The 23,381-nt window shown below is 46.1% G+C and overlaps 3 protein-coding genes across 7 annotated transcripts in view; all 3 read right to left on the reverse strand.

Moving 5' to 3' along the window:
* The window catches only part of LOC135245436 (CCR4-NOT transcription complex subunit 4-like), a 28,709-nt gene extending 27,334 nt beyond the window's left edge, over positions 1-1,375 (reverse strand). The window contains exon 1 of the mRNA XM_064318482.1: positions 1,137-1,375. The gene's annotated coding sequence lies outside the window, so the exon portion shown is untranslated. The remainder of the gene's footprint in view (positions 1-1,136) is intronic.
* Positions 1,376-1,830: 455 nt separating this feature from the next.
* LOC135245499 (toll-like receptor 1) lies at positions 1,831-8,761 on the reverse strand. Its single transcript, XM_064318563.1, has 4 exons — positions 8,062-8,761; positions 7,811-7,937; positions 5,660-7,503; positions 1,831-5,236 (listed from the first exon to the last, which is right to left on the reverse strand). Exon 4 carries the CDS (start codon positions 5,213-5,215, stop codon positions 2,714-2,716), a length of 2,502 nt encoding a protein of 833 aa, XP_064174633.1. The 5' UTR covers positions 5,216-5,236; positions 5,660-7,503; positions 7,811-7,937; positions 8,062-8,761; the 3' UTR covers positions 1,831-2,713.
* A 130-nt stretch (positions 8,762-8,891) lies between these two features.
* On the reverse strand, positions 8,892-23,304 carry zgc:136858 (uncharacterized protein LOC678543 homolog). 5 transcript variants are annotated; one of them, XM_064318565.1, is made up of 19 exons: positions 22,793-23,301; positions 21,788-21,870; positions 21,235-21,349; positions 20,875-21,049; positions 20,475-20,586; positions 20,025-20,131; positions 19,508-19,634; positions 19,022-19,142; positions 18,478-18,563; positions 18,157-18,290; positions 17,954-18,013; positions 17,487-17,550; positions 17,083-17,177; positions 15,496-15,624; positions 14,795-14,909; positions 14,119-14,256; positions 11,781-11,947; positions 11,303-11,385; positions 8,892-9,374 (listed from the first exon to the last, which is right to left on the reverse strand). In XM_064318565.1, the coding sequence occupies exons 1-19, from the start codon at positions 22,936-22,938 to the stop codon at positions 9,167-9,169; spliced, it is 2,265 nt and encodes a 754-aa protein (XP_064174635.1). In that variant the 5' UTR covers positions 22,939-23,301; the 3' UTR covers positions 8,892-9,166. The 5 variants fall into 5 exon arrangements, with proteins under 5 accessions (XP_064174635.1, XP_064174634.1, XP_064174636.1 ...); XM_064318564.1 differs by having other exon boundaries at positions 21,788-21,894; XM_064318566.1 differs by having other exon boundaries at positions 21,788-21,908; positions 22,793-23,300.
* Positions 23,305-23,381: the final 77 nt, after the last annotated feature.

Below are 23,381 nucleotides of genomic sequence, written 5' to 3' on the forward strand. Positions count from 1 at the left end.
CTTGACTGAACATGCATTTCATTGAAATACGTGGAAAAGCGGTAACGTTATCCCACGTGTGAATCAACCCTAGAACCTTGTGGTCACAAGTCCAGTTCCGCAAGCGCTCAGCCACATTGCCGCTTAAACAAGGAAGAGGAAACACTGAATTAGTTAGCGCTAGCTAGCGTGCTACCTGCTATAATTAGTGAAGTCTCTTAGCTAATGTTAGCCTTATGGTAGTAGCAGACCTGCTAATGCTCCATGGCATAGATGTATAACCCAAATGTGCGCTAGCTAACGTGTGTTAGCAACTAGCTAAGTGAAGCCAGGGTTTGGCAGTGGCTAGCGAGATAACCCACAACATTGTAGCCTACATTATATCCATATAAATTTTACGCAGATAACGTATAGCATTAGCTAAACCAATTTTAGTTACAGTTCGGTCAACTTAGCTCCGGACAGCTAGCTAGCTAACATTCGTCTAGCTCCTTCCGAGACAGTTGGGACAGATTTCAACGGGTGGGGTAGTGCAGGTAGCTAACTTAGCCTGTTAGCTTTGCAAGATAAACAAATCACTCTTGAACGACAACTAGTTGGCAACCTAGCTAACCCCGACTGTCGGTTTTCACACTGGTTTGTTATTCTACACACCCAAGCTTACATCAGACAGACGTGTTGTCGTTCAACCAAACGAAAAAGCCGGTCGAGTGTGTAACTTACGTGATACAAACACGTCGACAGAACCTAACAGCAGATAAGCAAGCTAGCCAGCTAGTATCTAGACAACACGGGTCTTTCTATAATCGTTGCTGGTTGTACAAAAACACAACCAACTTGCTACCAAGGGCACTGCTTACACCATGGGCTAAAATCAGACAGTGATAGGGGCTAACCAGCTAATATTCAAGGCGTTGTGTTCACGCAGCAGTGCGGCCTATTCTGCCCCGGCGAAGCCTGCGACTCTCCCTCCAGTCGGCTCCACCAGAGCCATTCCGACTCCGCCAACCTTTGACTTTCACTCCTCCCAACACTGGGAGCCATGAAGAGAGGGTGGGAAAACGTGTGAAAGATGGATTTGTACATATACACACGTAGACGCCCCGTTACCTTACTTTATAATTCTAGTTTATGGCGATAGTTTGTGGGATACTCACCCTGTCTCTCTATAGCTGGGATTCCTCTCCAAGGGAAATTCACACCAAGGGGGGCGGGGAATGGTTATCTTTCAAACTGCCCAAGTTTTGTGTAAGCAGGCACCTTGAATTCTTTCTGCGTTTATTTTTCAGCTCTGATCTGATTTGTTGAGAATATGCCTTGCCCTTTTCTTTCAGCCTCAGAGTGTGTTGCAGCGGCACCTTCTAGCCACCATCTTACAGTACATTGAAATCGGGGGGAGGAGGGGCAACCATTACCTGCGCACTGAGTGTGCGCAGATGGTTTTCTGATTTATGGGTAATGTAGTTTATATGTTAGCATGCTTTCTTTACAGACTGTAAAATATTGTCAAATTCTATATAACAAAGTTGGCGGCGATATACGTCGAACATGTCAGATTTGTCACGTGGTATCTGTGATTTATTACGAAAACATGTCATTTAGTTAATGCCACAAAAAAACGATCTTTTCTCGATACTACCAATCGCATGGTACTCCAGTACACGAATATCATCGTTGTTCTGTTCTGGAAGCTCAGTCGGAAAACGATGACGTATATTATCTAAGGCCTTTGGGAATCTTAGTTTTATGGCATGATGTTTCATTCCCCTGTACAGCTGACTCTGCATTCGAAGAACAGAAGGATTTTGAAATTTGATCTTGTATGCAAGAAAAGGGCAACGCACTCATTCACACATTTACTAACGTGTAATGTATTGTAGTCAAAATTAATTAAATACACCATTGAATAAATCAGTTCTTACACGGGTATGTGTATGAACACGTTGACTATTATTATTTTATTTTTTTTGGTGAAACATTTTTTAGTGCTGTTAACGCTTATTTTTGACAGACGTGGAAATGCAAATAAGAAAGTACATATTTTTACTGTAGCATTGGAAGAGATGGTATTAGCGCTTATAATGCATAGCAGTCGCAAGGAGTTGGTACTATTCAATTTATATCTACCCAATAATGTTTAGAACAAATGGGCTCTTCCTGTATAATGCAAATTAATGCCATAAACAAAAATGAAAGGTTAATTTAAAAATGAAAAAAAAAAACATGAAAGTACTATACATAAGGCAACTTACAGGCACGTAACAGTAGGTGGAGACACATCCTGAAAGTATTCAAAAATAATGAAATGAGTTCATTTGTCAATATGTAAAGTGGCAGTACACAACTTCTAATCTATTATATAATCCAGTAAGTAAGAGATGAAAGATATAAAAACAGGACACAAAAAGTGGCTTTACAACAGTGTTTGTTTGTACACAATGCAGAAACATTCATGTGGCCTGTTTGAAAAGCCTTCTTTTTCTTTTCTTCTTTTATGTTTTTCACCTCACCACTTCCTCTTTGGAGGACAACTGCAAAAAATGTGATAATATTCCAAATAACATTTATTTATTATTCTGGCACATATTTAAATTCTAGTACCCCATCCCCCACCTTCTGTTGCCAAACTTGACCGACCCACAAGTCAATGCACTGCAGCTCCTTCCTATAGTGCAGCTTATAAAGCATCAGTCTCCCATCAATAGCACCAAGTAAAATTAAAAAATGTATGGTGTCACTTAGGGTGCAAGGAGTATCCTGTCGGGGCCATGTGCGCCAACAGAGGGCAAGTTTCAGCGATGTCTCCCGCTTCTTCCTTGAGGACCATGCTCTTGTCGGCAGTACGCAGCATGGTCCTCAGGCTGGCCCAGAAGACCTGCCGCTTGCGTTCCTCCTGCGGCCATTCCAGGTAGGTCTGCTGCCGGAGCAGGGACCTCAGCTTCAGGAACTTCCTGGGGATGGAGTCAGCGGGGATGGGCTCCAGCAGAACGAAGACCAGGGAGTCCTGACGGACGCTGAGGGCCTGGTGCTGGGCGAAGAAGAGCTCGTAGGTGCACCAGTTGCTCTGGACGAAGTTCCGGGACAGCACAAATAAGGTCTTGTAGCTTTGCTCCACGCAGTTGATGATGTTGTCCAGGATCCATTCGCCAGGAACGAAGTCCCGCTCGTGGACGCAGAGGGTCAGGCCAGCGCCCTCCAGGCTGGGGACCAGCTTAGAGTCCACCCACGGGGCGTCCTTTTGGCTGTACGAAATGAAGGCGTGGTAGCGAAAGGAGGCTTCCCGAAGTCTGATGGCCTCCTGGTAACCTCTTCGTTTCACTGTTATCCAAACCCACAGCATCTTAGTGTACCAGACCCCATCACAGGCATAGAAGGTAAGACCGGAGACTGCAGCGATTACAACAACGATGCTAACCACTGTGACGGCTTGGAGCAAAGGCTGACAGGTCAGTAGACCCGGCTTATACTCTTCCAGAGACATTCCCGCAAAGGAGGGAGGGTTACTGCACGTGTAACCCGCGGGCCAATCAGGGAGCTGAGATTTGTTGAAAGCCGTCACGAACCAGTAAGAGTCACAGCTGCAGCTGAATGGATTGCCGCCCGCTTTCAGAACGTTCAGTCCCGGCAGACCCCACAGGGAGCTCTGGCTGATTGAAGTAATGGCATTTTCATTCACGTAAAGCCTTTGCAAATTCGGAGCCTGGAGGTCATCTGGAAGCGTGTGGATGCTGTTGAAACTCAGGTACAGGTGCCTCAGGCTTGGGAGGCCCGAGAGAGCCTCTCTGGTTATGGCGGTTATTCCCGTCTTCGACAGATTGATCCTTTGGAAGTGGGGCGACAGGTATCGGAAAACCGCGTTGCCCAGGTTGTTGTTGCTCAGGCTGAGCTCAGCCAGGTGGGCCGGCCAGAAGCACCTCTGGCCACGCAAGACGATCGAATTGAAGCTCAGGTCCAGTGACTCCAGGAACTTCATCTCGTGGGTCTTTCGGGAGATGAAGGCTAAGGACTGAAACCTGTTGTGGCTCAGGGAGAGCCACCTCAGGGCAGGGAAGACCTTAGTGTACGAACAGCCGGGCCACCAAAACCCGTTTTCCGTCAGCAGGTTGTTCGATAGGTCCAGCGTCTCCAGCGATGGGATAGCGGACATTAGGTAGCACGGCAAGATGTTCATTCCCGTGTTGGAAAACCTCAGGTAACTCATGAAGGGGAAGTAGGAAACGTTTATGGCGATTTTCGGATAGTTGTACTGATAGTGGAGCACCCCATCGATTATGACTGATTTGAGGCTCGCCGTGCCGTTATACCCTGGGAAACCATAGAACTGGACGCCATTGGGTGTGTCCTGGTTATAGCTGATGTTCACAAATGCAACCATTTGGATCTGAGACTGAAGCACATTCTTTAGCAGCATTGTCATGACGGAACTGTTGATCCAGGTGTCCACAAATGCCAAGTTCCTCAGGGAGGGAATTTCGCTCAGTGCCTCAAACGGATCGCTGGACACGTTGCAAAAGTGAGGAAGGAACTTCACCAGCTTTATTTTCTCGGTTTTAATTCGGTCCAGGTCCAGCAGGACGGTCTTAAACATTTCAAACCGCTGGCAAAATGACAGCTTGAGTGTTACCACTTGTAGAGACTTCAGCTGAGCAAAGGAACCGGATTCATAGTCTTGCAATTTGTTGCCCCCACCTAAGGTCAGCCATTTTAATGAATGGTTTCTTAAAGGTGCAAAATCATTGGCTTTTACCACTAGGGAATTTGGACTCCCAAGTGAAAGGTAACTAAGATGCCACAAATTCTCAAAGGATTTTCCAAGAGCATAGCTGTCATAAAGGTTGCCGGATATGTCTAGAATCCTAAGCTGTGGCAATGGCAAGACTGGGATGGTCATTAGGGAGTTGTGAGAGATGTTCAGGACCTTGATGTTGTCTGTGAAGGCCGATGGGGAAATGTATCGCAGTCCATTGTGGGTGATTTTCAGGAAGCAGAGGTGGGGAAGCCCAGCAAGGTCGCCTCTGTGGAGTCCTGAGATGTTATTGTGGGAGAGATCCAGGTACGTGGTGTCATTCAGTAGATCGGAGGGCACCTTGGTGAGATTGCAGTAAGACAGGTCCCTTTTATGCTGTCTGTAAGTAACGCATTCTTCAACTCCTGTGTCCTCGCTTTTCACAACCATGGTACTGGCCATCAAAACCAGAAGACACTTGGTGGCAGTTTCCAAAGAAATGGCAAACATCTTGAAATGGAATAGATACTCCTGCAAAAACAGGTGCACAGACCGTATATACATAAACAGAAGTATTGTAAGAATTTTATTTATTATTTTATGCAGGCACACTACTGTCAGGGATTTTTTTTTTATATGATGCATGACCAAAAGAGTCAATATTCATTAATATTCCCTGAATGTGGGTATATGAAATAAATGCATTTGCCCACAACCTCAATTAATCTGTGGACATGGACAAAAGATCCACACTTCCAGGAGGTAAAGAAAAAGAGAAAAAAATGTTTACACTAGGTGAAAATGATAAGAATTTAGTACTTAAAATGTCTGTCGTCTCCATTTCCAGCTAACCAACCAGCCCTGTTCTTTGCTTTTTTAAAAGACAAAATACATTTTCTTAACAGAAAATAAATAAATATTGGAACTTAAAGCAACTACTATGCAACATCTTACCTGGAGATGAGATGATGCCAACTCAGAGAAACACAGCGGTGAATTTTAATTTGCGTTCTGTCCGAAAGTTTTGTTCACGTTGAGTACTTCCTCAATCGCCCTGCCCATACTATGTGTGTGAGGTGTCTGTATTGTGGAAATCCCGTCAGCATGATCAACAGATCTTGCAAAAGAACCACAGTGTTTCACACTAAGTGCTTTCCGAAATAGCTGTGTTGTTGCGGTAACTTTAGACTTTGAAATGTAAAATTCACATGTAGATTTAATTTAATTGTGCTTCATGCCATGAAATTACTGAATATCAACTTATATGTCAATTTAATTTGCTGGACATTTAATACATGATCCCAATCACTGTATTTGTCAGCTGAAAACATGATTGGACAGTTTCACCTTAATGATGTAAAACTACTCCCAAAAACACTTCAGCAATGTTAGCAACATAAATTAAGTCTGCAAATAGTTACAGGATACAAGCCAGCCATCTGCTGAAGTACAGTCACACTGTACAACATAACAATAAAATGGGTTTCACAACACGGTCAAAAAATGCGCAGCTCAAAAAGGAAGAGGAACAATATATTTCAGATAAAAACAAGTGACAAGGAAGAGTTATTGAAATTATGGCTTTCAAGATCAGGTCTGGCTTCCATTTTTTATTTCATTTCAGTGGCCGTGACAAAATAAGAAGTAACTGAACTGTATTATAAAACTTTATTATATCTATTTATTATATAACTTTATTTATGTTCTGTGGTGATTTATGTTTGTGTTTGCGGAGATTACGCTGCAGGTCAGTTTTAAAAAGAATAAATATACAGAGAATCTCCACAGGCAGTGTGTTCGGCTTCATTTGGAAACTCCACACAAAAAACTTTTTCTCTAACCAAAAATTGTATATTTTGAGACCACCATACTCCCTCTGCTCATTGTCTGAGTTTCCAGGGCTCAGTGAAGTTCCATACAAGTGAAAGTATGAAAATGTTTCAATGTTTTCATTTCCTTTTCTCTCTCACGGCTGTGTGTACAAACCTTTACAGTGAAAGCAAAAACAGCGGAGTAACAGTGAAAAATCCTCTGTGCATTCCCTGGACTGTGACTTCCATGGCAGGACTTTCAATAATTTAATATTCATGTATAATAACATATAATTATTGTTTTATATTAATATATTAATGCACCAATCTAATTAATTTAATGAGAATATAGGACATAATATTTTCCCACACAATTACTGTGTTCTTTGCTGTGTTTCTTTCATTTGCAGGCATGATCTTACGGTCTAATTTATTACAAAATATAAAACCTCAATGTGTGACACATTACCAGTGTAATTTCTACATTTGACATAATTAATGCACATAATAGCTTTGTGGAAGTTCATTTAAAAACTAACATATTGGATTCTGTGTTTTGACTCTTCCACAGTACAACCTGTTCTGCACAGACTTTATAAACATTCAATTTCATATGTTTTCCAAGTCCTGCAATTAGCCTGGAGCAAATATTATGGTATGGCAAGAAAAAGATATTTTAAAAGTAATTAATTATATAAATGAAAAATGTCTCAAAGGCCACAGATAAATACACTCTACAGACACGATCAAACCATGAAAAAAAAAACATGAACATATTTTAGATTTTTTTAGATGAATAGTCTTGTACAGCCTACAGAAAAAAAGAAGCAAAATTACATACAGAAGCTTTAAAGCAATGCACGTTGTTCTATAACTAACATTATAGACAACCTACAAATGAAAAATGCATGCATCCTCCTCAGCAAATTCAAAGGTCATCGATTGCTGCCTTGGATCAGATGTCCCGAAGGCTCTGAGAAAACACATCTGCAATATCCAAACAAACCAGATAAGTGATTTATGTACATACAATAAAATAAATTGTTTTATTTTGTATTTATTTTTGAGAATGCAAATCGAAGTATGTGACAGACAAGCAAGCATTGTCTGATATCGCAGAGAGGCTTTTATATACGGCTTGTCGTGGCCCATTCTTACTGTTTAATCAAGACGTTATAATTTAACATTGCAAGATCTGACAGCTGAAGTCACCCCAACCCCCCTGCCCAAGATAATACTATGACATGTGAAAAGATACAAACAGAAAAGGCAAGAAGTGCACAAGAACCGCCACCTGTTGTCCGGGAGATTCCCTTCAGTTTGCATGTGCTGATTGTGAGGTCACAGGTGTAGAGCCCCAGGCAGCCTGCGCAGTCTGCAGGGGCTGCGCAGCTCCGTGTCTGGATGCCATGGCAACCGTGCTGCGGACACATCATCGCAATCAAATCAAACAGTTACAATTACTACAACTCTACTGCAAATAAACATGCAGGCCTCATTAACAGTAGGAAAGCGCCGTGCAACCTGTTCAGAGACGAAGCTCACCGTGTCGGAGTTGAATTTGCCATATCGGTGAGCTTTGCCCCTGTTCTGCGGCCGGCGCCTGCGTCCGGTGCCTCGGGGGCCGGGTCTTCCTCGGGGGCCGGGTCTTCCTCGGGGCGCCTCGGGCCCGACTCGATCGAGAACGCTGCTAAAGTAACCGCCCTCGTCCTGCGGGTCTTCCACCGGCCCGGGACGGCCTGGCTCCGCTCGCCGCCCCCCTCGCGAGTGCGAGTCAAACCGAACGCCGAAATCCCCCGGCCCCGGCGTCTGGACCACCCCTGTTCCCCTCGCCCCGACGGCAAACCCAGCACCACGCAGAATTTGCGCAGAGACCAGCAGGATCACATAGCAGCAGCCCGTCACAGATAATTTGCTATCCATTGAAAGGCCTTTGAAAAAATAAAAAAGCGAATGACTTTCACTGCTACTGTGCAGACTGCTTATAAACCTTCTCTGACACCCCGCCTTTTTCTGCTTATTGGCTACGTAATGTTTTTGTTCACCGTTTCTTTCAGCCCTGTACCAACCTCCAGCCACTTTGGACTCAATGTGGATTCTAATCCAGGATCAGTTTCTAAGGGGACAGTTCATGTAAAGTTTAGACAATGAGCTTTTTCAAGGTGATCACCCAAAATCAGCTGAACCAATTCAAGTCCAATACTTCATTGGATTTTCATAGAGTTCTATTATCTTCTTCCTCAGACCACACCCCAGGTACACTGACGTGAATGAATAGTAAAAAATGGCACAAGATAAAATTGTATTTTAAAATATTGAATTTGTTTTTGATTATTGGAATTCAGGATTACAAAACAGCATACTTATCACAGGAGTGAAACTTAAAAATAGGAAGCAAACTTTAATGTTTTTGATGCAGTAAACAGAGGCTTTGCCAAGCTTGGGTGTATCCATCCAGCATATCTCCATATGATTTCTACACACTGTATAAATGTGAAAATATGAAAAATGAGTTAATGTATAGTACAACGGGATTAAGGTAGATAGTGAAAACATCTGAAACCCATCTTGGCTGCAGCCCAAAGGAACCGCACCGATCCCAGCCTCCTCATTGGTCCACGGGGCAGAGCCCGGCCATTCTCGCCCCTTCTCATTGGCCGAGCTCCTCCATCCAGCGGCAGCTGGGCCGGGGCCAGGCCTGGGAGCGGACCCTCGCCAGGTTGACGGTGTCGCTGCTGAGTGACGGGGCGACGGGATGGCGGGACGCCAGAGAGCGCCGCGCCGCCAGGAGCCCGAGGCGCACGCTGTCGTCCGTGCGTAACCCCCGCAGGACCCCCGCCATCAGGCCACCCGCCAGGCTGAGAGGAGAGGGGAGGGGGGAGGGGCAGAGCCCCAGGGGTCACGCTTTAAAATACACCAAACAGCTAGGTATCATACGAGACAATGGTCAGCGCTCTGAACACAGGACCTAAGACTGTATATCACCCTACGTGTACCAGCTCCTTGTCATCCTACAAAGTAGAAATTTAAATGATATATGATTAAAAAAATTTTTTTTTAATCAATCATACTTCAATCAGTAGGCAAGCAGAAATAGTGACATTAATTTATTTTCTTAATTTTTGGTCCGATGTGAGTCCAAAAACCTGATGGACGTTCATGACATAGCACACGCAGGATTAGCTATCCTTGAGCTCACAGCGATGACCGTCCTCTGTTCAAGGCATAAGTGAGGACCCCATCACCCCCATCCTCCCTCCTTCCCTGCCTCCCTCTCTCCGGTCTCCCAGGGTGACAGTGATTGTTTGGTATCCAGGTGAGCCAGTTTCCATTCTGAGTGATGGGCGAGGCAGGTGAGTAATCTACTCTCTGAGTGAGGCAGGTGAAGATGATTGAGAGGCTGACAGGGGATGAGTGACACCCCCGGGGGGGCATCCCTCCCAAATCTACCAGAGGCATGCTGGGACAGAGTGGCTGTAGTAACCAGCCAGATAGGGTGTGTGAAATTCAGATAATGCAGGAACGAGAGAGTGAGGTTACAGGTAACCCATCTGGGGGTCAATGGATGGGTCACCATATCAACATGCTGGGTTTTACCGAAGACATATTCAGGCACTGCTTCCTGACCAGGCCAGTGCTGGGTTATGGCCTGCAGCTCAGCAAGGCAGAGCATGATTACCCAATCACATCGCCCATAGCAACGCCCGGGGAGAGAACGTGCAGCTCAACGGGCGGGTCGCAACGAAAAATCGCCCAACGGCTGCCCACACACACTCCCACACACACTTCCGAAAACAGTGTCTCTCATCCCCCCTGAATTCACAGAAGATGCTGCAGCAATGGAAATCAGCTCCAAATACGACAGGATATTCAAAAAAAAAGGGGGGGGGGTGTTTACAAATCTGCCAATCTGAAATGTCTGCCATCTAGAATAATTATATTTGTTAATTCTCCCCTTACATGACTCCTTTATTCAGGAGCAAAGAGCCCCAGCCTGGTCCAATATCAGATCAGCGCTTTGAAGTGTAATAGCAGGTGACCTCATTCAAAGGACCCAAACAGTTAGATATCCTAAGTGCCTGTGGTCACAGTGTGTGTGCCTGCTGCACTCTCGAAAGCTCGGCCCTGCATCCACATCTACTCGTGCTCTGTGAGTTAAACCAAATAGGGGGAACTTGCTAAATAAATAAATGGCATTAACTTAGTAACTGTTTTTTTGCCATCCGCTGCTACGGAAAGAGTGCTAATGCTGGAGACAGTGTTCCAAAATCCCCTTCAAACAGACCACACAGGCACGGCGGTGTGGCAGGTACACAGCCCTGCGAGATCAGGCAAATCTTTTCATCACAGAGAAAAAGAGAAAGGAAGAGAGAAGGAGGGAGAGAGAGAGAGAGGGAGAGAGAGGGATAAGAGTTTCCGAGCACCACTGTTCCGCTCTTTCGCGGTCCTCAGAACCCCTTCAGTGACCTGTCAGCCCTTCATCGCCTCATTAGGCCCAAAGCGCTCCACAAAGCCCTGCGCGAAACCATCTGTGCCCAACATCTGTCCGCACCCAGGCTTTCAAAAGAAAACACGCCAGTAATACCTGGGGTTTAGTCGCCCTGTGAGGGAATCCTGTTCCGCTACTGCAGTTACCTTTCATCTGTGCGTGTGTGTGCACGTGTGTGATGTGCATGTGTGTGTGTGTGTGTGTGCATGCCTGTTTGTGAGTGAGTTTGTGTGCATATGTGTGTGCGTGTATGTGCACGCATCTGTATGTGTGTGTAAAGTGCAACCCAATACTTGCCTATCTCCAGCTCCCGAAACGTTGACAATGTCCCCTGGGTTCAGGGGTATGGCTGGGTAGTGGACGGCACACAGCCTACCGGTCTGGAACAGAAACACACGCACACACACACACACACACACACACATCAGTCAATCCCAAAGATCCCAGGGCACCAAACACCAACTGTGTATTTTCTGAAAACACATGTTCTGTGTGTGAAGCTGATGGCTTTCTTTAAGGAGAGCGGGCCTTCGCATTTCCAGACCTGCCTTCTAGCAGAGGTTAACAGAGGTCAACACCTTGAGTGGATGTGAAATACACTTCTCCAAATACGATTACCAGGTGCCACATCTTGACCCCCCCTCCAAACCTCTTCACACCCCCCTCAATCCCACCAGCAGGCCCCTGTCCCCAGCTAGGGGAACCCTGGTTCAGGAGGACCGTGACTGCCCGGCTGTGGCCCGTGGGTCTGTAGCAGTGCGAGCCCCTTCCTCACCTTCCCATTTCTCCGGGGTGCCAGACGCACCGCCCCGTCCTCGTGCTCCCCGCACACCAGCACTCCCAGGGGGCCCAGAGTCACCACCACGCACTGCAGGTGCTCCAGGAGGGGGCGAGAGAGAGTTGCAGCACAGTCCAGCACCTCGTCCGGGTCGCTCGGCAACACTGTCGCAAGAGAGAGGTCAAGATTCCCTCACTTCATCCCATTTATTTAACGCAGAGGTGGGCAACGAGGACAGTACCTGTTTCTGGTTTTCATGCCAACTTCTGGCCTTAATGACTTAATTAGCCCTAAAATTTACCCCATCTGACATTTTAGCAACATCAACTGTCATTTTGTCTTGTGTCCCTATATGAAACGTGTTACTGTCGACGAGTGAAAGAGTGTCGGAGAAAACAGCCGATTAACTCATTTAGCCAGGGTAACCTTTTGGAAACCAAAACCTGCATACACACTGGCCTTCCACCCCTGATGTATTGGGTTATTGACCCTCTGTTACCTACTCTTGTGCTCGGGACCCTGTCCAAAACAGGCATGTGTATCTAGCTGTAGCTACCAGGACCAGGAGACATGGCTTTTGGACCCACAAAGGGATGCATGAGGCTGCTTCCACAATAAAGGCAGATGTGCCGTTACCATGGGGACCAAAGTCGGGGCGTTGGGCTCCTTGAGAAGAGGGGCGATGAAAACCCAAACAATGCGCCGCCGCGCGGTGTTTTGGCGTCGCCCACGACCACATCCCAAAACACGGGCTATTTTTAGAGCAGACGGAAAAGGGGCACGCTTCTATCGATTTCAGTCAAGCGTGAAAAAGCGAGGGAGATCTGACGGCTTCCACACGCCCCGCCGGGCTGCTTTTTCCACACGGGGGCGTGGCTTTCGCTTTTCCACCACATCGCCAGAGTTAAGTGCTTTGCTGGGCGGCTTCACGCACTCCCCTAAGTCTGTAAGTGCCTCTTTAAGGTGTGAGCAGGCTTCAGCTGATCTGTGATGACAGCACCCGTCCTAACTGATGGTAATGTACCTTCTAGCTAAGTTTACAAAAAGCACCAAAACAAACATTTCACCATTTCTTATATTTTTTTATCAGTCAAACTTATTGCTACTACTCAAAACAGCAATAAAGTAAATAAATGACGCCTCGAATGCATCGTTCTGGCTTACAGTCAGTAGTGTTCGGAAACTGACAGAAGCTTATCTACACCTTCACGGTGAGTTATTATTCAGCTAAAGGTTGTAATCAACTGTTTGTGTGCAGATGTCTGTGTACTGTCAAGTGTGAACTTTATCAAGGAGAGTGGATTGTCATGGCTTATCCACAGGTGTGCCCCATCAGTACTCTACCTGCAGGTGTGCCCCATCAGTACTCTACCTGCAGGTGTGCCCCATCAGTACTCTACCTGCAGGTGTGCCCCATCAGTACTCTACCTACAGGTGTGCTCCATCAGTACTCTACCCGCAGGTGTGCCCCATCAGTACTCTACCCGCAGGTGTGCCCCATCAGTACTCTACCTGCAGGTGTGCCCCATCAGTACTCTACCTGCAGGTGTGCCCCATCAGTACTCTACCTCACGGTGTGCCCCATCAGTACTCTACCTGCAGGTGTGCCCCATCAGTACTCTACCTGCAGGTGTGCTCCATCAGTACTCTACCTGCAGGTGTGCTCCATCAGTACTCTACCTGCAGGTGTGCCCCATCAGTACTCTACCCACAGGTGTGCACTTATTAATACTCTATCTACAGGTGTGCACTATCAGTACTCTACCTACAGGTGTGCCCCATCAGTACTCTACCCACAGGTGTGCGCTTATCAATACTCTACCCACAGGTGTGCCCCATCAGTACTCTACCCACAGGTGTGCACTTATCAATACTCTATCTACAGGTGTGCACTATCAATACCTACCTCGGGTTACTTCATACCTACCACAGGTGTGCCCTATCAGTACTCTACCTGCAGGTGTGCACCCAGCGAGGTCATCGCACCCACAGGTTTGTGCACTGATTTCATAGCTGTCACCTGAAGGTGTAGCCTGCCTAGTACTCTACCTACAGGTGTGCCCCATCAGTACTCTACCTACAGGTGTGCCCCATCAGTACTCTACCTACAGGTGTGCCCCATCAGTACTCTACCTACAGGTGTGCCCCATCAGTACTCAACCCACAGGTGTGCACTTATCAATACTCTACCTACAGGTGTGCACTTATCAGTACTCTACCCACAGGTGTGCACTTATCAATACTCTATCTACAGGTGTGCACTTATCAGTACTCTATCTACAGGTGTGCACTTATCAATACTCTACCCACAGGTGTGCACTTATCAGTCCTCTACCTGCAGGTGTGGACAGGCCCAGCGCCCGGGTCATGGCGCACAGCTCCGCTAGGTTGGGTGAGGTGTAGCTGAGGTTCTTCCAGCTGTGGGACATGAAGGGTTTGGAGGCCTTGTCCGTGTCTGTGGGCTCGTACCACACTGTGAACACAGTGCAGGCGTCACTATTCTGCACCCCAAACACACCCAGCAGCAACTTACACCAACTGCCTATAGCTCCCAGTGAGCTATACGTTACTATATTTACAATGTAGTAAAACTGCAGTAGCCAATGCAATATGATTAAAAAGCATTCTCAGCTCAAGATCGCTCCGACTGAGGAGTCCCATGGCAATCTACTCACCGTCCCCACAATTAACAAGAATGAGCAACAACAGACCCAAATCAACATTAGCTATTAACATATTAATTAACATCATATCCGGAACAACAGTGTTTATCTGCGTCTGTATATGGTAAAATCATTTAAGAAAATGGTTTTCAAAGAGCTGCTCCATTTCACTGGAAGGCACATAGGATCAGTTCCCCCTAAGATAACAAAAAACCATGGCTGAGTGAAGAAGCCTCATTACAGTGCATTTGTGTGCTGATGGACAGTCGTGATTGGCAGGCGCATTCAGTAGGAAGAGTGACGGGGGGGGTGCCGCATCAAGAGAAAATCACCCTCTCCTTTGTTCACCTGGCAACGCGTGCTTCCTGGAAAGGGAACAAACGTAGTCGATGGTGGCGACCGGGACGTTCCCGTCCACACAGACGAGAGGCGCGCTGGACAGCTGCTCTTCAAACTGGGCCACCTGAGCGGGAGACGAGACACAGCCGCTTTTCAGCCAAGCTTTCATCCGCTCGCTTGTGTACACATTTCTAAGAACACTGCCCTTACAGAAACGGAACACACTGAAAATACAGGGGGGAAAAAAACACACACACAACCCTGCCATTAGTGGTACAGTCCAAAAACTGGACTGCACTCACATTATCTTTCATCTATCCTGAGAAAAGGCTCTTTCCTCTAGAAACATACTAAACTCAATTATACAGAACTGTACAGAATTGGAAAGTTCATTCCATACAAACACAGAGGGAAATTCATCCTCCACCATTTCAGGGTTTCACATTTCATATGTCAGGTGCACTTGCTGGAGTGACACCTGTTACACAGGTGAGGTGCCTGATATCAAGCATCCCAGAGGACAAACCTGCATGGGCCATCGCTACGGCCTGCGTGTCTATGAGATTTCCTCACTGGACCTAATTACCGGCCGACGCTGGACTCCAGAAGATTCTCCTCTCGTTCACTTGGTTCAGGGAGAGAGGAGGTAACAGAGAGCACATTCTGGAGTGTCTAAAAGTAAATTAGCAGAGCTCTGAAATGCCACTCACATACTGCGCCGTGATTCGCTGGTGAATATCCATGTCGCCCAATCCCAGGCTGAGCTCCCCGCTCCCGGTGATCACAACACAGTAAGTTGCAGTTCTTTGCTCTCGCATCCTAGCAACGCCACATGTGTTCTCAAAAAAGGGAAGGTGGGGGGGGGGGCGGTGAGAAAGACACGTAATGCAATTTTCAAAGGCACTTCGGAATAGCAGGAAAGGACTCTGGGGGCAACGAGTTAGAAATCCTGCAAAAACGTCAGTTTGAATGCAGTAGAACATTATGTTCTGACTCTCACAGTTTTGCTATTGCACAAAATAATCTATCGCAGAGATTTTGTGGTGTGTGAAGATTTTCCTTTTAATGTATGCGGCATAAACTGACCACTCCTGCGGCCGCTCTGTTGACAACCTCCTTAAGAGTAACACAGCGGAGCTGCGGGTTTATGTCCAAGACCACTGAGAGACATTGCATTGCACTGCATCTCTCCATGTGGATTCGGGGGCAGGTACACGGCTCCCACTGCCTGCACACAAAATCTATTTACAGACAGTTCCATGAGAGGAGTAAAGAAATCCACGCCAATCTTTCCACATTTCGGCAACGGCACCGGGAGGCCTGTGCCACACGCGCGTGTGTGGGAGACGGACACACACACGCACGCGGCACCCCGTCAGCGATGTGCCTCTCTGCCCCACGCACGTTCGACGCCTCGCAGGTGAGTCATCATCGGCTCCTTGTGAGGAGGAGCGGAGGAAAGAGGCCGAGAGCCCTCGATGTCCCTGGACAAGCCTCTCGGGCGTACAACACAATCACAGAACCTTCCGGAATACTGGGAACCACTTCCTGAGCATCACAAATGACACACATGCTACATGTTTTTTTTTTTGGAGCGGGGTCAACGGTGAGACCAGCTATCGGCAGGCTCAGGTCACATGACACACTCTGCCCAAATATGTGGAAACACTTTCATGACGAGAGCGCACATTTGATTCAGTAATCACTGCGTTTTAAAGAAGGAAAACAAGAGTATAGAATTTAATGCTAATGCTAGCAGCGCTTACCTATCAGAGCTCTACACAAAACCACTCCCAGATCACAGCCCTTTTGAGTTGGTGCTTTGAATTGACAGCTGGGTGCTAAATGGCTGCTGAAATATAACATGCACACACTAATCACTCTGAATCACGATGTTCCGCAGGCGTGTTCCCCAGAGACGGAACAGCAGCTTCAATTAACACCCGCTCAGCAGCGCGGTGCCTGTCTTCAGGTGCGCCGTTTAATTACAGTCACACAGTTGGGACGCTGCACACACACGCATACATAAAGGCATACACAGCCACACACACAGGATGGGACACACGTAAGACACGGGGGGCAATTGTTAGGAAACCATATATGGTTGTCGGTTCGATCGCCAGACGCTGCTGTTGCACTCTTTGAACTGAAAGTGAATGGCTTCAGTGAAGCAGCTAATTTAGCCAGGGGAACCAGTGGAAACGAAAATATGCACACACACACCAGCCCTGCAGGACCGGAACTGCCCCGGCCCCCGGCCGCCCCGCCCCCCCATGCACACAAAGGCTCGCCCCTACCATGTGGCCGCAGTGACTCAGGACGGTGTCGCCCTGCGAGTCGGCCCCCACAGCCGAAATGAGCAGGGGTCTCTCCCCCAGTCGAGTAAGGCAGTCTGGGGAAGAAATGCATTCTGGGTACCGGACTTGTGTTTGCCATCATGAAGAGAATGGTGTACATGCACATAAGCCACAGAGTACATTAAAACCACCAGCCCCTCTATCTTAGAGAGATTCTGAAAAGCTTCTCCATTTTGGCTGCCCTTGACTCTAATTTGATAAAATGTTAAAATGTTAAAATGCCTCAGCTGGCAGGCAAAACTATTTTTCACCCCACACCACTTAATAACTACAATAAATTATTGAACTTGCTAGACACAATTTACATGGCCTATACCTTCATCATTATGACAACAGGGACTGACCAGCAATATTTCTTCCTACCCCTCCGTATGCTTGACAGACACTTCCAGGATTGGTCTGGCCAAACTGTAGGGGAAAACCAAAAATATTCAGACACAATCTTCTGCGAACATAACAGCCTGAATTTCAATACTGCTACAAGATGAAAGAGAAGCCATTGCTGCTGTCTGACTATGAAAGATGGCAAACCAAGGAAGCACTTACATTTCATGGTACATTTCATTATTTCACAAGAACCCATCACAGTATGCAGGCAACCCTATGAATGCTAACACTTGCATGCCATCTACTGGACAGAATGAGTATCACACTTTCAGTCTCAAAGAGAAATAACTCAAGTGATTTGAGAGTGAACCATCCTCAACACCAAAATCAGTCTGCCAGGGAGTACAGTAGATAAGAACAGAAAAAATGCCCATTTCTGCTTCTCATGTTGCAGCACTCAACACTAAAGTAATAGCACACTCACCAATAGCTTTTCTGTTTTTCCTTTGGCAACGAAGTCCACATTGATGCCACCAATGACAACCTTGGGTTAAAAAGTACATCGAAGGTCAAGAGAGTAAAAGGTAACCGTGACAACGCAAACGCTGCGCTGGCTGAAATGAATGTTAAAACTGGCAAAAAGACTAAGAGCTGTCCGCCTGTAAGCAGGCCTCCGGAGCCACTCACAGCCTTGGCAGGCGTGGGCGGAGTCTTCTCCTTTCGGGGGGGCGGGGACTCGCTCCTCTTGCGTCGCCGCAGTTCGGAGAGGGCGCATGCGATCTGACTGCCCACCCTCGCGTTGTTGCGGATGAGGGCCATGTCTGGGGCACAAGGTTTTAAGGAGACAAGGAGCACCACCGGGCCTCTTTCCCAAGCACCGCCCACTTATCAATAGTGCTCTGCACTAAATTACATTGGTGTGAAAACACACGCATGAAGACCACACCCCTCAATACCAAGAAGATTCCGCTTTAAAAGGGGCCGTATCTCAGGTGTTTAGAAGGATACTGGCCTGGAGGGACTGGCCTTGCGTCAGCTCACTGACCCTCTGCAGGATGAACGGAGTCACATCTCTCCCTCTGATACCCTTTTCACTGAGGACATCAAGAACACCTCAATGCTCAAACAGAGTATTTACCTCACACCATAGTCTCTCCTTAAATTACAACCCACAAGTTTACTCTTTTTTTTTAGAGAAGGTTTGTGGGTTACCCCCACACACTCTGTATACAAGGGTGGCCTGTTTGCAATGGTCTACAGCTAGACTTAACACTGCCGCAAAGCCATAATACTGCAAGTCCTTGTCTTTTATCCACGTGTTGCCACTATAATTCAAGTAACTGAATTAACCCTCTCTGTGGGCCGTACTAGATCTAGATCTACACCATAAATTTCAGCTGGCCAACCCTGTGAATTCCACCATCCTGCACTATTAATTGACCAAGCTAATGTTCAATTAGCCTACAACCTATAGCCCATTACCTTCCCAGGTCCAAATCATAAGTTCACCCAGACTTTTCCAGGATTTACCTGGCCTGTGCTACAGGTTTACCTGGCCTCTGCCACTGCGGCGCGGATGGCTTCCTGGGTGAGCTGGCCAGCCGCTGCGTGCTCCTCTGGGATGGGCACTGCCAGCAGCACCCCACTCTGCAGCCCCAGTGCCAACATGGCCTCTGCAAGGACAGAGCATCCATTCAAATTACAGGCTCCGCCACCACACTGTCAATCAAAATCCCACTCTAAAAACACTCAAACACTGCTTCATTTAAATCAATGCAGTGGGTTTTGCGTGGGAACAAGCTCTGAATCAACGCAGTCCCAGTGATTCAGCCTTTCCCCCAGTTAGTGCAAAACAAAGCCTGGTAAAGTGCATGAGAAGTCAGTTTATGAACAAGAGCCCCTATGGGTAATGTAGTCTCTACCTTCTGGTATCCTCTTGCTTACACCTAGAACTACCTGGATTGCATTGTAAGGACTGAAGTTATGTGTTACATGCACCGTTAAATGCACATACTCTTATTTATGTATTTATTCTCACCAATCAGCTCCGCTGCCTCTTCTGCATCAGTCACGTTGTAAGGGGAAGTGAACCCACTCTGAGGAGAAAAAAAGGCGGGAAAGTCCCTGGACTTCCCAAAGGTGGCCACACACACGCCCTGGGTCTCCTGGAATAAAAACAAAGGGCGGAATATTCCTTAACCCACAAAAAAATTCAACTCGCTTCACCAGTGACCGCACTTCTAATGCTGTAGGGAATTATTAACTTCCCCTCCCGGGATCAATCATTTGTTTTATTATATTACATACTCCAAATAATAAAATCACAGTTGGCTCATTTATTCCCCATAATCTCTGCGGAGCTCTACTTTTAATGTGTAATGGAGGCACTGATCCTGATGCTCTCACAGATAGTGCGGCACCTTAACTGAATTTCCTCCACTCCATTACTTCCTTTGGGTTAGTTCTACGATGCGGAAAGAGCGTGAGAGAGAGAGAAGAAAGAAAGCAATATCTTCTGTAGAGGTTCACAATTCCGCTTTGCCCGACCCACGCACCAGGAACTCCAGGGTGCGGCCGATGTCCAGGATGGACTTCACGCCCGCCGAAACCACGGCAACGGGCGTGCGGCCGAGCTCCGTCAGGTCCGCGCTCACGTCCATCGCTGCGGAAACACACGAGCGTGAAGTGGGGAAATAAAGCACATGAGAAGTAGCGGAAAGCTAAAAAAAAAAAAAAGTGTCGGTTGGCCGACAAAAAGAAGCAAAGCGCAGAAAGTGCTCCCGGTACAGAGTACCGTTCTGTTTCGGCTCACTTCAAGTGACATCATCATCAGTGCAACCTTTCGTTTCTCTTCCCCTTCTTTATTTACACAGAGGCTTATGCAGGAAAGACAGACAGGAATGGAAAAAGGAGAGAAGAAAAAGGAAGATATAACAGGCATTATGAAAGATGGTGGTGCGGTGCGGGGCGGGGCGGGGTGAGGGGGAGGGGGGTCCTAAACTCACAGTTTTCCCCGTCCCGGTGCACTCCACCGATGCCCCCGGTCACAAAGACGGGTATGGAGGCCCTGTGAGCTGCCATCATGGTGCCGGAGACAGTGGTGCCTCCGGAGAGGCCCTGAGAACAGGAAGCAGAACTGCATTGATTACCTGCACGTCAATTATTACTGCTGCCCAAGAGGACTGCTACCCAAATATCAACCCTGGGAACCCCCCTGTGAAACACACACATGTGCACACACACACGTGCACACAATCACACACACAGGTATTCACACACACGCACACCCACACACACACACAAACACACACAGGCACACACACTTTTAGGTTTTAAAAAGCAGTGGGAGGCGAGGGCGATGCCAGGCCTGTTCGGAGGAGGACGTGCGGCTACAGCCCGACGCACCTTGCTGACGGCATAGGGCACGTCTCGCCGGGACACTTTGAGGGAGGCCCGGCTGCAGGACAGGAAGTGGAGCTGCTCCTGGGACAGGCCCACGTGTACCCGGCCCCGCAGGACCCCGACCGTGGCGGGCGTCGCCCCGTGGGCTCTCACTATGGCCTCCACTTCCTGAGCTGTACTGAGACCCAACACATCCTACATCACAGGACCTCACACGCATACACCAATTCAGAAATGCACCTGACAGCGAGCCACGGCAACTGTCACTCACAAGTTTTTTTTTTTTTTTTTTATTACCTGACTGACAATTAAATATGCATTGATTGTCACATGAAATGAATGCCTGCAGGAAGTCTCTCTTACCTAAGGTTCTGTGGATAGGGCATCCCGTGGGTAATGATGGTGCTCTCTAGCGCCACCACTGGCTTGTTTTCTGCCAGTGCCTCTGACACAGAGGGATGGACTTGGAACAGGCTATCTAGAAAAATAAACAAAACCAGCTACTGTATATACATGTGCATACATAGATATATATGCACAAACCCACATACACGCACAGGCACACACGCACACAAAATCTGTTAGACAGATTAATACATACAAACAGATACTCATGCATGGCTGAGTAGATTAATGTACCCAAACATACTTTTCATGCAGTATAGCCATGGGAATACAAGGAATACATTACATTATCACATATTTTTTAAATAGATCCTAGAATTATGAAGTGTGATTCATTTCCAATTTTTTCTATTTGTCGAGAAAATGTGTTTATTCATATTATTGGGGCCTTCATTATTTTCTCCACTTAATTTCATAAATAAATATACACAGGGGGGTTGTGGTTCATGACACACATCAGTTATTTTCCCAGAGGCAAGTACATCGCAGGTGTAAATTGAAGTGCATTTACCGTGCAGCCAGCATCTGTGGAACGCTGGGAGGGAACATCTCTGCAGAAACGTGGAAACTCTACTGAGCATTGTGGATCCCGCTCTTTCCAAAATAAAAAAAATCAAACTAAAAAAAAAAAACTAAACAAAATCAACAAAGGAAATTTTAAAAAATAAAAATCTGAAAATAAATACTCATCCATTCACAATATTGTGCATTACAGACTGATGGAAAGCTTGAGCACTGTAATTGTGCTCAATCACACACGTGAGAATAAAAAAAAGAAAAAGTCATAATATTATATATACTTCCAATTCCAGATTAATCCTGAAATCACCAAAAAACCTTTTTTTCAAAAATAAGAGTTAAGTGGTGTGCTGACAACTACCCAGTGAATTGTTCATGCTCCAGTTGGTTGATACAAACACTCTGTGTTAGTGTTTACGCAATGATTTTCATTAGCATATCAATGCTGTGTGACACGTCAACTGTATGTCTAAAGCAACTTTGAATAAGAAAATGAGGACTAAGTCTATTACTGTAGACTACGAGTGACAAACAACAAACATAATTAATATACCACCAATGCCAATCCAAGGAATGCAACATTGCTTAAAGAAATCAATCACTTGACTTAAACTGAGATTAAGCAAAACTATAATTGAGGCCCCTGGGACTCATTTTTGTGACTTTTTAAAAATGTTATATGATGAAGATGCTTCCCCTAAAGTCAAAACAATGTCTCGGTCATATACCTAGCCATTGCATAACTGTTTTTAACGACCTATTGTGTCACAAAACTTCAGTTTAATTGAGAAATGACTGCACAGAAGCAACTTAACTATGAACAGCATTAAAAGTAACATGAAATCGAGGAATAGTCCTTCAATTAGTCAAAGCCCTTTAGAATGTGCAACACTGCAATCACAATTTATGTTATCGCATTTTCCTTTAACACAATTCGTTATGGAAAACCTTTCAAGTGAACAATTTTGACAAAATTAAGTTTTCTTCTCGCTCTTACCTTCTTGTCTGTGTGCCGGAAGAAATAAACTTTGACCCGAGCATTTTGTTTGCAGTGGTCTGCGTTTGCATTTGGTGAACTTTGACGGCATAGTCACCTTGCGTTCTCAAGCAAGAGTTGCTTTGTTTTTCAAGACTCGTTTGCATTTGCTGACCTAATAAAACTAAAAGGGAAATAATAAACCGTAAAATATTCCAATAGCAGTCTGAGCATATGGCTTGCTTTCTTGTTTCCCTTCTTTCTTTTTTTTGTTTTTGCAGAAATATAAACTACCGTGATATACTCAACATAAAACAACCGACTTGCAGCACGGCTAGCTTGCAACTAATAGTAAGCGAGTGGTGTTTTTCCACTACTACTACAATACACGGTGTTCATGATGATGGCGATAATAATAATAATAATAATAATAATAATAATAATAATAATAATAATAAATCTTCTCTGCTTCTTCTTATTTTTAAATTTTTAATCTTGGGAAACCCCGACAAAACAACACATTTTTATTAACTATGTTGAAACAATTAGTAATATTGGATCCGAAATGATAGTACGTAACTCTAGGGCGCCTCCTTCTGGTAGTAATTCC

The sequence above is a fragment of the Anguilla rostrata genome, chromosome 19, assembly GCF_018555375.3.
Source record: "Anguilla rostrata isolate EN2019 chromosome 19, ASM1855537v3, whole genome shotgun sequence".
NCBI classification, from domain to species: Eukaryota; Metazoa; Chordata; class Actinopteri; order Anguilliformes; family Anguillidae; genus Anguilla; species Anguilla rostrata.